This window comes from Ammodytes marinus (genome assembly GCF_949987685.1).
Source record: "Ammodytes marinus genome assembly, chromosome: 9".
NCBI classification, from domain to species: Eukaryota; Metazoa; Chordata; class Actinopteri; order Uranoscopiformes; family Ammodytidae; genus Ammodytes; species Ammodytes marinus.
Genome location: NC_137213.1, coordinates 11,025,382 through 11,039,119, shown reverse-complemented (window position 1 = coordinate 11,039,119; position 13,738 = coordinate 11,025,382). Strand labels below are relative to the sequence as shown.

Genomic DNA, 13,738 nt, shown 5'->3' with positions numbered 1-13,738 from the left:
GATGAGAAAAGGATGGTGTTTTCTCTGTGATGGTCCCGACTCTACTAACCATTCTCCTCTATACAGGAGGACACAATCTTCATATCAGCCTCTGTTAGCGTGTGCCACCTGCAGATGTAAACAGTGATGACCAACGCACTGCTCAGGCACTTTTGAGGAGGAGGAAGAACGAGAAGAAGCAAAGCAGCATCTGAAAGCAAAACACAGACACTTTCAAAACGGCGAAGAAGAATACTTCCTAGGTACAGTATGTGAGTACCCTGCCTTTACATGGGCCATGATTCTTCTGGTCTGGGTGCTTTTTTTTTCTCAGTCAATGACAGGAAATGTCATGCTTATTTTCACTACTAGCACTGTTAGCTGTTCAATTTATTTGGGACATTGTCTGTTTCTAGGCCTCAAATAAGGAAAGTATGTCATTTGTAGCAGAATAGCTTCTCCCCTCGCACACACACTTCGAGTCCTTGAAAGTGTTATTTTCTCAAATAGCTACGTAATAGGAGTAAACTACATGAACACACCTCTTCCCCCAAATGTTTCTCTGTTTCCCTTGTTTTTTTATTGCAAAAATGCAGTTAATCACTTTCATTAATGATTTAGTAACATTTGACAGGTGGGTTGTTTGATCGCAGTCATTCAAAGCTGGTCAGAAATCAAAGCCATTTAATCCTTTTGAAGTATATTAGCATCAACCACCTTTTGTCTGCGACTTCCATTCAGACAAGCTGACGAAGCCAGTACTTAATGATATTGTCTCACCTTGCCTTGCCCTTTATCATCCATGGCTTTGTTGATGCTTATCTCCAGGCTGCAGGCCATGTAAATGATTTCATAACGCAGATGAGGAAATAATACAATGATTTTCTGCTCAAGTGGAAGCTCTACTAGTTCCTTTACACTCTGCTTACTGTATGTCAAAGAAAGAGACAATATTATGTGTCATATTTCAAAACATTTACAAAAAAATAAAGTTAAGCGTCTATATCTTGAGCATTCCTGCTTTCAGTCAATCGGAGAGATGTTTGGGTGTTTGGTTAATACACTCAACAAAAATATAAACGCAACACTTTTGTTTTTGCTCCCATTTTTCATGAGATGGACTTAAAGATCTAAAATTCATTCCAGATACACAATTTTACCATTTCTCTCAAACATTGTTCACAAATCTGTCTAAATGTGTGATAGTGAGCACTTCTGCTTTGCTGAGATAATCCATCCCACCTCACAGGTGTGCCACATCAAGATGCTGATCTGACATCATGATTAGTGCACAGGTGTGCCTTAGACTGTCCACAATAAAAGGCCACCCTGAAATGTGCTGTTTTGTCTCACAGCAAAATGCCACAGATGCCACAAGCATTGAGGGAGCGTGCAATTGGCATGCTGACAGCAGGAATGTCAACCAGATCTGTTGCTCGTGCATTGAATGTTCATTTCTCCACCATAAGCCGTCTCCAGCAACTTCGCACAGCCATTGAAGAGGAGTGGACCAACATTCCACAGGCCACAATTGACAATATGATAAACTCTATGCAAAGAAGATGTGTTGCACTTCATGAGGCAAATGGTGGTCACACCAGATACTGACTGGTTCTGAGTCCCCAGACCCCCAATAAAGCAAAAAAATGCACATTTCAGAGTGGCCTTTTATTGTGGAAAGTCTAAGGCACACCTGTGCACTAATCATGATGTCAGATCAGCATCTTGATGTGGCACACCTGTGAGGTGGGATGGATTATCTCAGCAAAGCAGAAGTGCTCACTATCACACATTTAGACAGATTTGTGAACAATGTTTGAGAGAAATGGTACAATTGTGTATCTGGAATGAATTTTAGATCTTTAAGTCCATCTCATGAAAAATGGGAGCAAAAACAAAAGTGTTGCGTTTATATTTTTGTTGAGTGTAGTTCTCAGAGAAGTGTTTGGTAAGAGAAAGCTGCTCTGCCATCTGGACTCAAATCCCTACCTAACACGTGCTACTGCAATATTACTTTGTGTCCATCAATCAGCAGTTCAATGAGCAGCTGAGCCACCATTGCAAAGACAACAAATAACATGCACGGATCTGCTGTTTCCGTGTGAATTTTCCAATTTGTTCTCAGCAAGTCATCCCCTCTTTCATCCTTATCTTAGCAGGGAAACGGATCAATCTGTTTGAGAAAGCCTTTAGTGTGAGAACAGTGGAAGTCGACTCAAAGTGTGAATTTAAGGTGTCCCCCATCAAGCAACACAAAGTACACAAAAGCAAGTTAAAGGTGTAAGAAAACTGTGGTTGCGTTCCGAATCGCATACTCTTTCTTTTTTCTATTCTACATACTACATCCGACGATAAAAATAATCTAGTTAGGATGCAGAAGGCATACTATTGGGACATACTTTTCTCTCTTATTTCATCATAACATTGCGCCTTGATCTTGCCTCTTGCTTTTATATCCGTTGCATCACCGTTTGTTTTCATATGGAGGCTTCGTCGATGTTACGTCACTTCACGTGCGCACTGGATTGTGGGTCAGAATCGCCCAAATAGGATGCACTTTTCAACACTAACAATCTTGGCCGCATGAAGTAGGACATCCGGGTACTTCTATCCATCCTAAATCTGGCCACAATAATCGGGACATCCTAAATCTTTTTTCCACATACTATATAGTAGAAAGTATGCGATTCGGAACGCAACCTGTGTTTATTGTAACATAAGATCAACTAAAGGGTGAATGGGAGCCATGCTGCTGGCCCTGGCTGGAGAGAGAGAGTAAATTAAGCCTTCAGGCTTAAATAGGCAGCGCAGGTGGCAGTCAACGAGGTGAGGGAGGGGCTTCAGGAGCACTGCAAACATAGAGCAGATCTACACATAACACCCCCCCCCCCCCTTAAAACGGTTGCTCTGGCAACCGCCAAGCCACACAGAGTCCAAGCAGCACACAATCACTAAAAATTATACCACACGACTGCAGAGATGTTCCCCACTTGGGACCGAAGACACAGGACGTCCCCCACTTGGGACCGAAGACACAGGACGTCCCCCACCGGAGACCGAAGACACAGGACGTCCCCCACCGGAGACACAGGACGTCCCCCACCGGAGACCGAAGACACAGGACGTCCCCCACCGGAGACCGAAGACACAGGACGTCCCCCACCGGAGACACAGGACGTCCCCCACCGGAGACCGAAGACACAGGATGTCCCCCACCGGAGACCGAAGACACAGGACGTCCCCCACCGGAGACCGAAGACCTAGGAAGTAAAGGAGCTGGGGGAATATAGCAACCAGACACAGCTACCATCTCTCCGATCACAACACAGCAGCATGTAGCCTGAGGGCCCTGTGCCTTTTAGCCCACATTTTCTGTTTTGTTTTTTGTTTTTTTTCTTCCTCGCTGTAGCACATCAGTGCCATCTCAGTGGACAAATGGACTGTGGTAGCGTCTGCTGCAGCCTGAACTCTGGATGGGACAGTGATGTAGAAAGGGCACTCCTCCCCCATACACACATTTCTGCCACAAGACTTACACATGATGTTACTTTTTTTGCATGACTGAGCCCCACATGACAGCCTTCAACAACAGCTATGTACACAAGACAATGAAGCTTTGTGTCACGTAAAGTACATGCAGCGTTGGATCAAGACCACTGTCATTTTCTAATTTGGTTATGTAAAATATGGACGTTTAGATGGCCATCTGCATTATGGCGCCACAAATGATTTGTTTGTATTGCCCTGAGGAGTTGTATGAGCAATGTGGTGTTTTATTTATGTCTCTTTCCCAAGGGAGGTAGGGAACATTTATTAATTATTTAATTTATTATTACATCATTAAACAATAATTTTCCATAGCAAGAAATTCTAGACATTTGCTGAAAATTTGGTTCAAATGTTTCTACTTCTTGGAATATTTGCAAATTAGTAAATGACTCCCATATGGGTGTTGTACCTGTGAGACGAGATAATGGAAACTGAAGCAAAAGACTCTGAGATATTACTTTCAATCCATTGTATGGTTCAAGCCCTAAAGAGATAGAATCCTACAATTCCCATAATGCAACTGGATAGTGTCTGTAGTTAAGCCCTCCTTCTCAGGTAAACACCCACGTCCTCAAAGTCTGCACCTTCAGCTTTGTTAGGCTGGCTTTGTTCTACGTCAAAATTTGGATTTTTGAGTCAGATAATCCGGATGAATTCATCATGGTTGACTCAAATGGGTGTGATGGGAGTGGCCCTTTGAGACTGCAGTTACAGGTTTGGTTTTCTCCTACATGACATTGTTTTATCTGTTTGTCAACCGCAGTGAGCTGAAGCCCGTCATACTGGCAGAGGATGGGTACAGCAGAAGTCACTTTACGTATGGACAGCATGGAGGTTAAGGACGAGTGGCAGGATGAGGACTTCCCTAGGTAATTCTGTGTGTGTGTGTGTGTGTGTGTGTGTGTGTGTGTGTGTGTGTGTGTGTGTGTGTGTGTGTGTGTGTGTGTGTGTGTGTGTGTGTGTGTGTGTGTGTGTGTGTGTGTGTGTGTGTGTGTGTGTGTGTGTGTGTGTGTGTGTGTGTGTGTGTGTGTGTGTGTGTGTGTCTACCTGTATTACTGATGTTGTGGGGACATTGTTATGTTTACACAGTCATGTTTACACAGTCACATTATGGGGACTCACCTTCCTTTTGGGGACAAACCCAAGTTTTCTTTACGTTAATTATTACATTTTATGATAGAGACTTTGTTTAATGAAAGGGTAGCGTATAGCGCTAACTTTAGGGTAAGTCTATGTGAGTGGGTGGTTGGTTGTGTGTGGGCACAGTTTGTCTGATTTGTGTCCAGGCCTGCACAAACAGACCCAGCTATGATGGGTTGTTAATCACATGTGTTTAATGCTGAAATGCTGCAGTGTGTTTTTTTCCATGATGTTGTCGTTATGTGTTACGTGATGAGGCTGTTTCACGTCAGTGGACAAAACAGCAGCTAGCGCCGAGAGAAAAAAAAAGAGTCAAACTTCATCAAGCAATGAGAAAATGCCTTTTCTGTTACTGACACTCTTTTGCTGGCAACAATCATTTCTATAGTTAAGGGAATGTAATTATTCAAGAACATACAGTGTAATCACAACAACATGGCAATATACTGTACATGATATCACTAAGTACATTTTTATTTGAGTTTATTAGTTTATAGTTTGGGGACATTTTTGTTATCTGCTGCAAGTCATCTTGGTATTTATAAGATCTAATAATATAACAATGGTTTCGTAGTAGCTCATTACAATACAAATAATGAAATAAGATAAGAGAAGAAGAGTAATGGGATTCAGCAAAAACTCAAACTTTCATGTCAAACTAACTTTCTTTTTTACTTCATCTTGATCTCAGCCATGCATCTTGTTTCTCCTTTATGTGTGACATTGAAAACAGTGGCAGACAGTTTAAACCTATAAAATCCTTTATAGAAACATTGAATTCTTTATACTGCAAATTGTTTTTCTCCTCCCAACTGTTTAATACACCACTAAAAATCTACTGACAACATAATAACAGCAATTATTCTAACAGCATCATCAGCAAGCCCAAACTTGTGCTGTTTTAGGGTGTGTTTGTCTATGTGTGCATGTGTGTGATAATGCCCGTCTTTATGTGTGTGTGTGTGTGTGTGTGTGTGTGTGTGTGTGTGTGTGTGTGTGTGTGTCTGTCTGTCTGTCTGTCTGTCTGTCTGTCTGTCTGTCTGTCTGTCTGTCTGTCTGTCTGTCTGTCTGTCTGTCTGTCTGTCTGTCTGTCTGTCTGTCTGTCTGTCTGTCTGTCTGTCTGTCTGTCTGTCTGTCTGTCTGTCTGTCTGTCTGTCTGTCTGTCTGTCTGTCTGTCTGTCTGTCTGTCTGTCTGTCTGTCTGTCTGTGTGTGTGTGTGTGTGTGTGTGTGTGTGTGTGTGTGTGTGTGTGTGTGTGTGTGTGTGTGTGTGTGTGTGTGTGTGTGTGTGTGTGTGTGTGTGTGTGTGTGTGTGTGTGTGTGTGTGTGTGTGTGTGTGTGTGTGTGTGTGTGTGTGTGTGTGTGTGTGTGTGTGTGTGTGTGTGTGTGTGATAGTCATCCACTATAATCTAGCCTTCTTGTCCCTGAACACTGAGAGTTCAGCTGTCTTATTAAAATGTCATTGGGGTGTCGGTAATTACGGGTGTTGCTTTCTCAAACACCACATAGTGTTTCCTATGGACACACTGTAGTTATATCACAATAGAGACACTCAAAAAGTTCAATAGTTTAAAAGTTCCACAGAGAATTCCTATACATAGCATTTCATTTTGAATTTGTACTGTTTCTGATTTGTCATTGTATTTCTGCCATATCTTCATTTGTTTCTCTGCAGGCCGCTACCAGAGGATGGATACATGGATTCCTCATGTGGCCTCACTGACATTAGAAGCAGTAAGTGGAATAAATACACAGGGCTATACACTGTATATTTATTTTTACTACATTCTATATCCAAGCTCTCTTGTGCCTTCCGCCTGTCCAGATCCTCCCACCACTCTGAATGTGGGTGAGTCCTTGGCCCAGCGTAAGCGTCGCACTCTGGTGGCCCCCGACATGAACCTGTCCCTGGATCAGAGCGAGTGCTCGGTGCTCTCCGATGAATTCCTGGAGACGCCCGACGACCTGGACATCAACGTGGACGACATGGAGACTCCAGATGAGACCGACTCGCTGGAGTTCAACAACGGCAATGAGCTGGAGTGGGAAGGTCAGGCAGAGGTGGAATGACAAAACATCACAATTTTATAAAGATGGAGATGTTAATTGGAAGAGGGAATACGCACCAATCTGTTCAAGGCTATGGGAGCCATGTTTGAATTTGAATTTGAGAAGCAAATCATATTAGCTGTTGTGTGTGTATATTCTGTATTTATGACACTGAATGTCTTTATCAATGCATGGCTAGAAATCCAAGGCTGTTGTTCTTTTCTAATATTTCCATTACTGGCGCAGTGCAATGATATAACTATGGATAGCATAAATATCCATCTCCCAAAGCTAATAGAACAGTATATGAACTTTCACAATAGCAGTACTTTTTCCCTGGCTACTCTTTATGGATTTGCAAAATATTGTCAGGTGTTCATTTTATTTTGTCCACAACCAGTTAGTACAGTCTGTCTTTTCTGTATCTCCCACGTTTATTTTGTGGGAGCTTTGCAAAATATTCACAGGTTAACTTCTTTCTTTACTTTTTTCACGTTCTCATGTTAAGAGTCCGATCACGGTTAGATATATCTCGCAGTAGGCAGTTAGAAAGGCTCATGGACACTAATCTGCCTCAAACTGACTTAAGTTTAAATTAAGTGGTGAAGGAAGATTTTACAAACTGAACAACCAATTTTTTGTGTCACCCTGTGTTTAGACGACACTCCTGTGGCCAATGCCAAGCGTCTTCCAGGTGAAAGTGAAGAGGAGAGAGACTCATCCGGTCGTCTGTGGCGAACAGTGGTCATCGGTGACCAGGAGCAGCGGATTGACATGCTGGTCATCAGGCCGTACCTGAGGGTGGTCACACATGGAGGTCAGTAGAAGAGTCTGAGTGTGTATCCTTTTATTTATATTGCAAAGTGTCTCCATGTGTGGGCCCTTGTGGGTTTTGTAAGACAAATATTAAGAACTTTGGTGAAAGAAAACATTATACTCAACCAAAGAGAGCTCGATATAACTATAGTTCAACAAAAAAGATTATGTGAGCGCCAGATAGGAGCTATGTAAGGATATTTAATGGTGAGTTTCCAGTTTCTTTTTTACATCAACCTAAAACTAATGCAGCCTTATACAACAACCTTAACCTGCAGTTAATCCTACCTTTCTAAATGTTAGAATGTTTATTTAAAAGCAGTTTTTAAGTGTCTTTACAGTGGAGGGCTTTTGCTCATAACTCCCCAATCAAACATCGCACATTCAAAAACTTGACATCCACTTGTTCGGTACATTGAGCTGCATCTTTGTATCAAAGAAAACGCGTTTGGGGCTATAACTCCCACACCAAACATCGCAATTTTTGTAGATACTTTTTTTTTATAGTTGTCCCTTTAATCTTTCAGGTTATTATGGTGAGGGTCTGAATGCCATCATCGTGTTTGCAGCCAGTTACCTTCCTGACAGCAGCTGTGAGGACTACACATACATCATGGAGAATCTCTTCCTGTAAGACTGGGGGAAATGGAATATGCATGTCAAATCATAATGCATTGATTGATTATTAACATAAGGTGCTAGAAATGAAAGATGAAAAGGTTGAACAACTCTAATAATGGCTTCAGGAATTCCACTTTGTGAAGATCAGACCTTGGTCGTATCCACTTATAAATACATTTTGAACAAGGGATTCTCTCATGTAAAGTGTTTGAGCACAGTGTGACTAAGATCTGTGCTTGTTTGTTCTGTCTTCAGGTACGTTGTGAGCAGCCTGGAGCTGCTAGTGGCAGAAGATTACATGATTATTTACCTGAACGGAGCAACTCCTCGCAGGAAGATGCCCGGCATCAGCTGGCTGAAGAGATGCTACCAGATGATTGACAGGAAGTAAGACTGGGCAGATTATGAAAATAAGATGGAAACAAGAATGTAAAACTTATGTTGTTGATACTGAATGATGATGAAAAACGGCTAAGCTTCACAAACACTTTAAATCTTAATGTCTCCTTCAGACTGCGGAAGAATCTAAAGTGTCTCATCATTGCTCACCCAACGTGGTTCATCCGGACCGTCCTGGCCATCTCAAGACCGTTCATAAGGTGAGGATATATTCAGTGTGGTGAATAGTCCATCAATCTGTCCTTACACAAAGCAAAACAAAACCACAGAGTGAGAGCTTTGCCTCAGGCCCTGCCTCTGATCACACTGGTACAGGTGCACACTGCACAGTTTCACACAAGTTCAACTGTCACAATAATTATCATGTTTTTTGTTTTTTTGCAGTGTGAAGTTTATGGATAAGATCCGTTACGTTCACACCCTGGACGAACTCAGCCAGCTTATCCCCATGGAGCATGTGCAGATCCCAGAGTGTGTCTTGCAGTAAGTCTTTTAAGCCACCAAGGGTCATTGTTGAGACACTACAAATGCCTGTCACAGCTACAGTTACACATCGCATGCATACAGTACTAAGACCTTGAAAATAAGGCCGGTCGAACTGAACCTGAGAAGAAGTGTGTAGGAATCTACAGTATGTACAGTATGCTAGCATTTATTTAAATGTATAGCTGTAACTGTTGGATTCTTATGTGCTGAAACAGTGGTTGATCAAGATCAAGTAAACTACTCTAAATCAACCTTGACTCGTTAAATTTCTTTCTTTTGTGGATAACCCCAGATAGCTGAAAATCAAAGAAACCATGACATCCAAGTCCTATACCACATACAGAGGACCAGGATTTACCAAAAGTTAAAATCAAGCATTGGTTTTAATATTGACTTTTAAGCAACTGTAGGGAGCTTAACTTAGCTGGGTGAGTCTCATATCCAGATGCTTTGAATACATGAATACAGTAAGCAGGGCCAAACTATAGCAGCAGAAATAATATTCGGCTTATATACTTGCACTGGACTTTATATACTTGCTTCTAGCTAATTTGTGCCATTGGTGAGATGTATGTTGACGTCATGACACATCAGATCTTTCTTTTTTTTTTAAGGTATGACGACGAGAAGTTAAGAACACAAAGGGAAAGGTGAGCAGTACATTGTGATTTAAAGTTGGAGAGAGTTTTTATTTCACTGTGTGTTGGTATTATAATTTGCCCATCTCTCCTACAGACTTGAGCAAGAGCAGCAGCAGACCAAATCAACACTGCCTAAAGAAAGGTAACCTCAATTCCCGGTACATACAGTCCAGTGCCATTTTTGGCTAGATAAAATGTTTTTCTACTACAACACTTCGACATGGAAAATGTTCAGATTTCATAATTTATTATTCTGTAAAACAAGAAAATACGCTTTTATTAACTAATTTCATTGTAACAGTTGGCTGCTGTAATATTATGTCACTTTCACTTACACACAGTGCAACTTCAGTAGCTTTAGTTATTACATTTAGTTGGTTGTATTACTGAAATAAAGCAGCTCCCACTCTAAGTATCTATACATTTGATGTAAATGGTTGAATTTGCTTTACTTCTCTTTAAATTACAGGATGTGTGTGAGCTACTTCTGCAGACATCTATTTTGACAACAAAAAGCACAGCACAATATGGCCTACGTGTCAAACAAAATGTTTATTTTTACTTATGGCCTAACTTTAATCCGTCATTCACAGGCCAAAGTCTGTGATACCAGAGGTCAGCCGGGACATCTGACATTAAGGTAAGGGTTTCATTTGCTTATGTTTCCATCAACTGCAACTTGTCTGGTTTTCAATGTCAGCCCACTGTAACTAATCTCCAACGTACGGGGATATGTTCACATGTGTTTTTGTGTGCAAAAGAGACACAATGCCGTAAATCACCTTAATGCTGGACGATTTGTCCAAAGGGTTAGTTCAGGGACACCCAGATCCAATTTATATTATCAGACGGTCAATATAAAACACACGCAGAAACACTGAGGGGATGACTCAGTTCTCATTTACATTAAACTCTATCGGTTTCTTTAACAAATATACAGTTCATGTTAGTTTTCATTCACAAATAGAGCAGATTAGTTGATTTTCCTTGTCTTGTATGATTATATAAAATATGTTAAATGAAATATGTTGCTGGTCAAACATACACAACAACGTGGCGTCAACGTCATCAGTATTATAAAGATACATTATCACTGTTTCATAGAACAAACCATTAATCAAGAAGATAATCTGCAAAATAATTTATAATTACATTCATGAATAGTTAGCCTTTGTAAAAATTAATAAATAATATCATCAGGTCCATCTATTCTGCAATGTCATGTTTCTGTTTTTAAATTCAGACTATGTGTGTGTCCAAGAAATGTAAGCTGATATTCAAACATCATGTTCCCTTTTTACGTCATATTACATAACGAACATCTGCTAATCTCTTTAGCCTGCCCTAAACACAACTGATCAATTCTATTTGAATTAGCTTTCACAACCAACGTCTTGCAAATGTAATCTGAGTAAATACCCACCACAACCGGTTATTCTATTTTATTTAGCACATATTTCTACATAAAAACAAAAGGATACATTAAGGAGACGGTAAGTACAAAAAGACATGCAAAGGAAACCCAGAAAACCCTCAAGGGGCTTGGCATGTTGGGTTCCCTACAATCATGAATTAAACAATTCATAACATGAAGAGATAAAACAAACAAAAACCGGATTAGGGTGGTCGAGGTGGGAAATTTTAGAACCCCCCCCACACACACACACACACACCCCTCGTACTGTCCTGGGCTGCTGATCATTCCTGTCAGCCAGCCATATATCAAAGGAGGACTGGCATCCGACATCCTAGGAATGGACACAGGCACCGTCTCCAAACCAAATGCCAAGGGAGGAAGCAAGGGAAAAATAAATAGGAAAACCTGATATGTGTTGAGTTGGATTTCGTTAAGATACAGTGCGTGCCTAAAGACAATTTGGAGGACTGTATTAGAAGAATTGTTGTATTGGCAAAAATATCGACTGATATCTTCAGACTGTGGTATTCAGGCTGTCAGGATAAATACTGTCTGTATTTGCTTTACAGAGCTTTAAAATGAAGAGCCAATGAGGAACGTGTGTTCATTAAAACGTGAATCCACCCAGACCATCATCTCACGTTCGTTACCACAGGATTAAACCTCCTGACTGGATCTATTAGCTGCAAGACAATCATTTCTCAGAAACATTATCTTGTGTGACATGTCTGCTTCTAACTTAAAGTTAATTTAGGCCAAAGCCTTTATGAGATATAGCTGAATCAAAAAGTGTCTGCTCGACGCATGTCAAATCGAGCTTTATCTACAGCATGGCTTCAACTACACAGAGGAAAAATTAAGGACTCAAGCATCTTCCAAACAGAGTCTGGAATATCATCCACTTCAAATTGTACATACTTGTAAATATATATTTTTGAGAAAGGTGTTTGCACAGGTGTGTTTTTCAATATGACTGGCATGGGTATTGTTTGGTTTCATGTCAGTTTACTGAAAATAATTACGTGCAATGAATTTGTTCTTCTTGGACCTACAGTAGATGTTACTGATGCAAACATGTGTTACAGTTTCCCAGAGTCTGATATGCAGCTGGCATGCTTGTTTGTATCCTTCTGTCTCTGCTACTTTTGTTTTTGTCAGTTTTTCAAGTCATTTCCCATCATGTCACTTTTACAAGATGGAAAGCGTACATTGTTAAAAATGAAATCAAAATGTATTTAAAGAGAGAAATTAATTAATGAATTGCTAAAAGTGTTATTTATGAAAATGTGCCATTTATTGTTTATAAAAAAATATAATAATAATAAATGAGTGAACCAAAACAAGTCTTTGTCATTAGTAACCTCTTGCAACCTTGACTTTTGCTACAAAGCAGATGAGCCTGAGGTACAGGTATGCTCATGAACTTGACAGCAAATATTTTATATAAATATATATTTTTTTATTGCCTCTTAAATGTCTGATGGTTTGATCCTGAATGTTTCTGAATGACCCTGGTGAGTTATTGGAAGGCATGATCAGGATTTATGAGTGGTCGTCAGTTGAAGCTTTTTGTGTTGCCTGGTCGCACTGTGCTATTCTTTATTGGGGTCATTTTGACATAATACTCCTAATGTCACCTTTCTTTATTTTTATAGGCAAGGTGACTGTGATCACAGGGCCATACATAACCCGTATTACTCCATACTTACTCCCGTATTCTATGACCCTTAACATGTTTACCATTAGAGATAATAATACAAATGTTCTTATTGATCTGTTGTGGCAGGAGAGTTTGGACATCAGGTTTGGTCATGAGTGACAACGCTTTGCTTATTGCGTCAGTGTTATACTGATGACCAAAGTAGCATACGCTTCTCTACTACTGTATGTTGTTTTCATACTGTCATTATCTGTGATAAGAGAGGCACCTAATGCCATCAGTGTGATTTACAATATTGCAAGGGCATTATGAAAGTATTTTACACAAAAGAGTTTTTAAGTCTACCTGTAAAGCAGTGTAGTCATTGGTTGAATTTGAAAATGAATTCAGTCAAGAAAAGCACTTTGCATTACATACATACTTTATACAGGTATATGCAGTATACTGTATATATATATATATATATATATATATATATATATATTATATAGTATCTCACAAAAGTGAGTACACCCCTAAGTGAAAATGTCCAAATTGCGCTCAAAGTGTCAACATTTTATGTGGCCACCTTTATATTCAGCACTGCTGCTTTAACCCTCTTGGGCATGGAGTTCACCAGAGCTTCACAGGTTTCCACTGGAATCCTCTTCCACTCATTAATGATGACATCTCGGAGCTGGTGGATATTAGAGACCTTACGCTCCTCCACCTTCCGTTTGAGGATGCCCCACAGATGCTCAATAGGGTTTAGGTCTGGCCAGTCCATAACCTTTAACCTCAACTTCTTTAGCAATGCAGGGGTCGTCTTCGAGGTGTGTTTGGGGTCGTTATCATGTTGCAATACTGGCCTGCGGGCAAGTTTACGAAGATTGAGTGCACGCTCAGCCTCATATCCAGAGGTTGGCTTTGGAAAATAGGCCTATGAGTGCTGCCAGCATTGCTGCAGGGCTTGAAGGGGTAGGGGGTCAGCCTGTCAGTGCTCA

The 13,738-nt window shown here is 40.6% G+C and overlaps 1 protein-coding gene across 2 annotated transcripts; it reads left to right on the top strand.

Annotated features, from left to right (window-relative positions):
* The first annotated feature begins 201 nt into the window (after positions 1-201).
* LOC307254913 (caytaxin-like) lies at positions 202-12,429 on the top strand. Of its 2 annotated transcripts, XM_080033477.1 has the most exons (13): positions 202-242; positions 4,292-4,397; positions 6,342-6,400; positions 6,492-6,716; positions 7,374-7,532; positions 8,059-8,161; positions 8,408-8,539; positions 8,665-8,751; positions 8,936-9,034; positions 9,652-9,687; positions 9,773-9,820; positions 10,272-10,318; positions 11,665-12,429. In XM_080033477.1, the coding sequence occupies exons 2-12, from the start codon at positions 4,321-4,323 to the stop codon at positions 10,309-10,311; spliced, it is 1,065 nt and encodes a 354-aa protein (XP_079889603.1). In that variant the 5' UTR covers positions 202-242; positions 4,292-4,320; the 3' UTR covers positions 10,312-10,318; positions 11,665-12,429. The 2 variants fall into 2 exon arrangements, with proteins under 2 accessions (XP_079889603.1, XP_079889602.1); XM_080033476.1 differs by lacking the exon at positions 202-242 and having other exon boundaries at positions 4,115-4,397.
* The last annotated feature ends 1,309 nt before the right edge of the window (positions 12,430-13,738 follow it).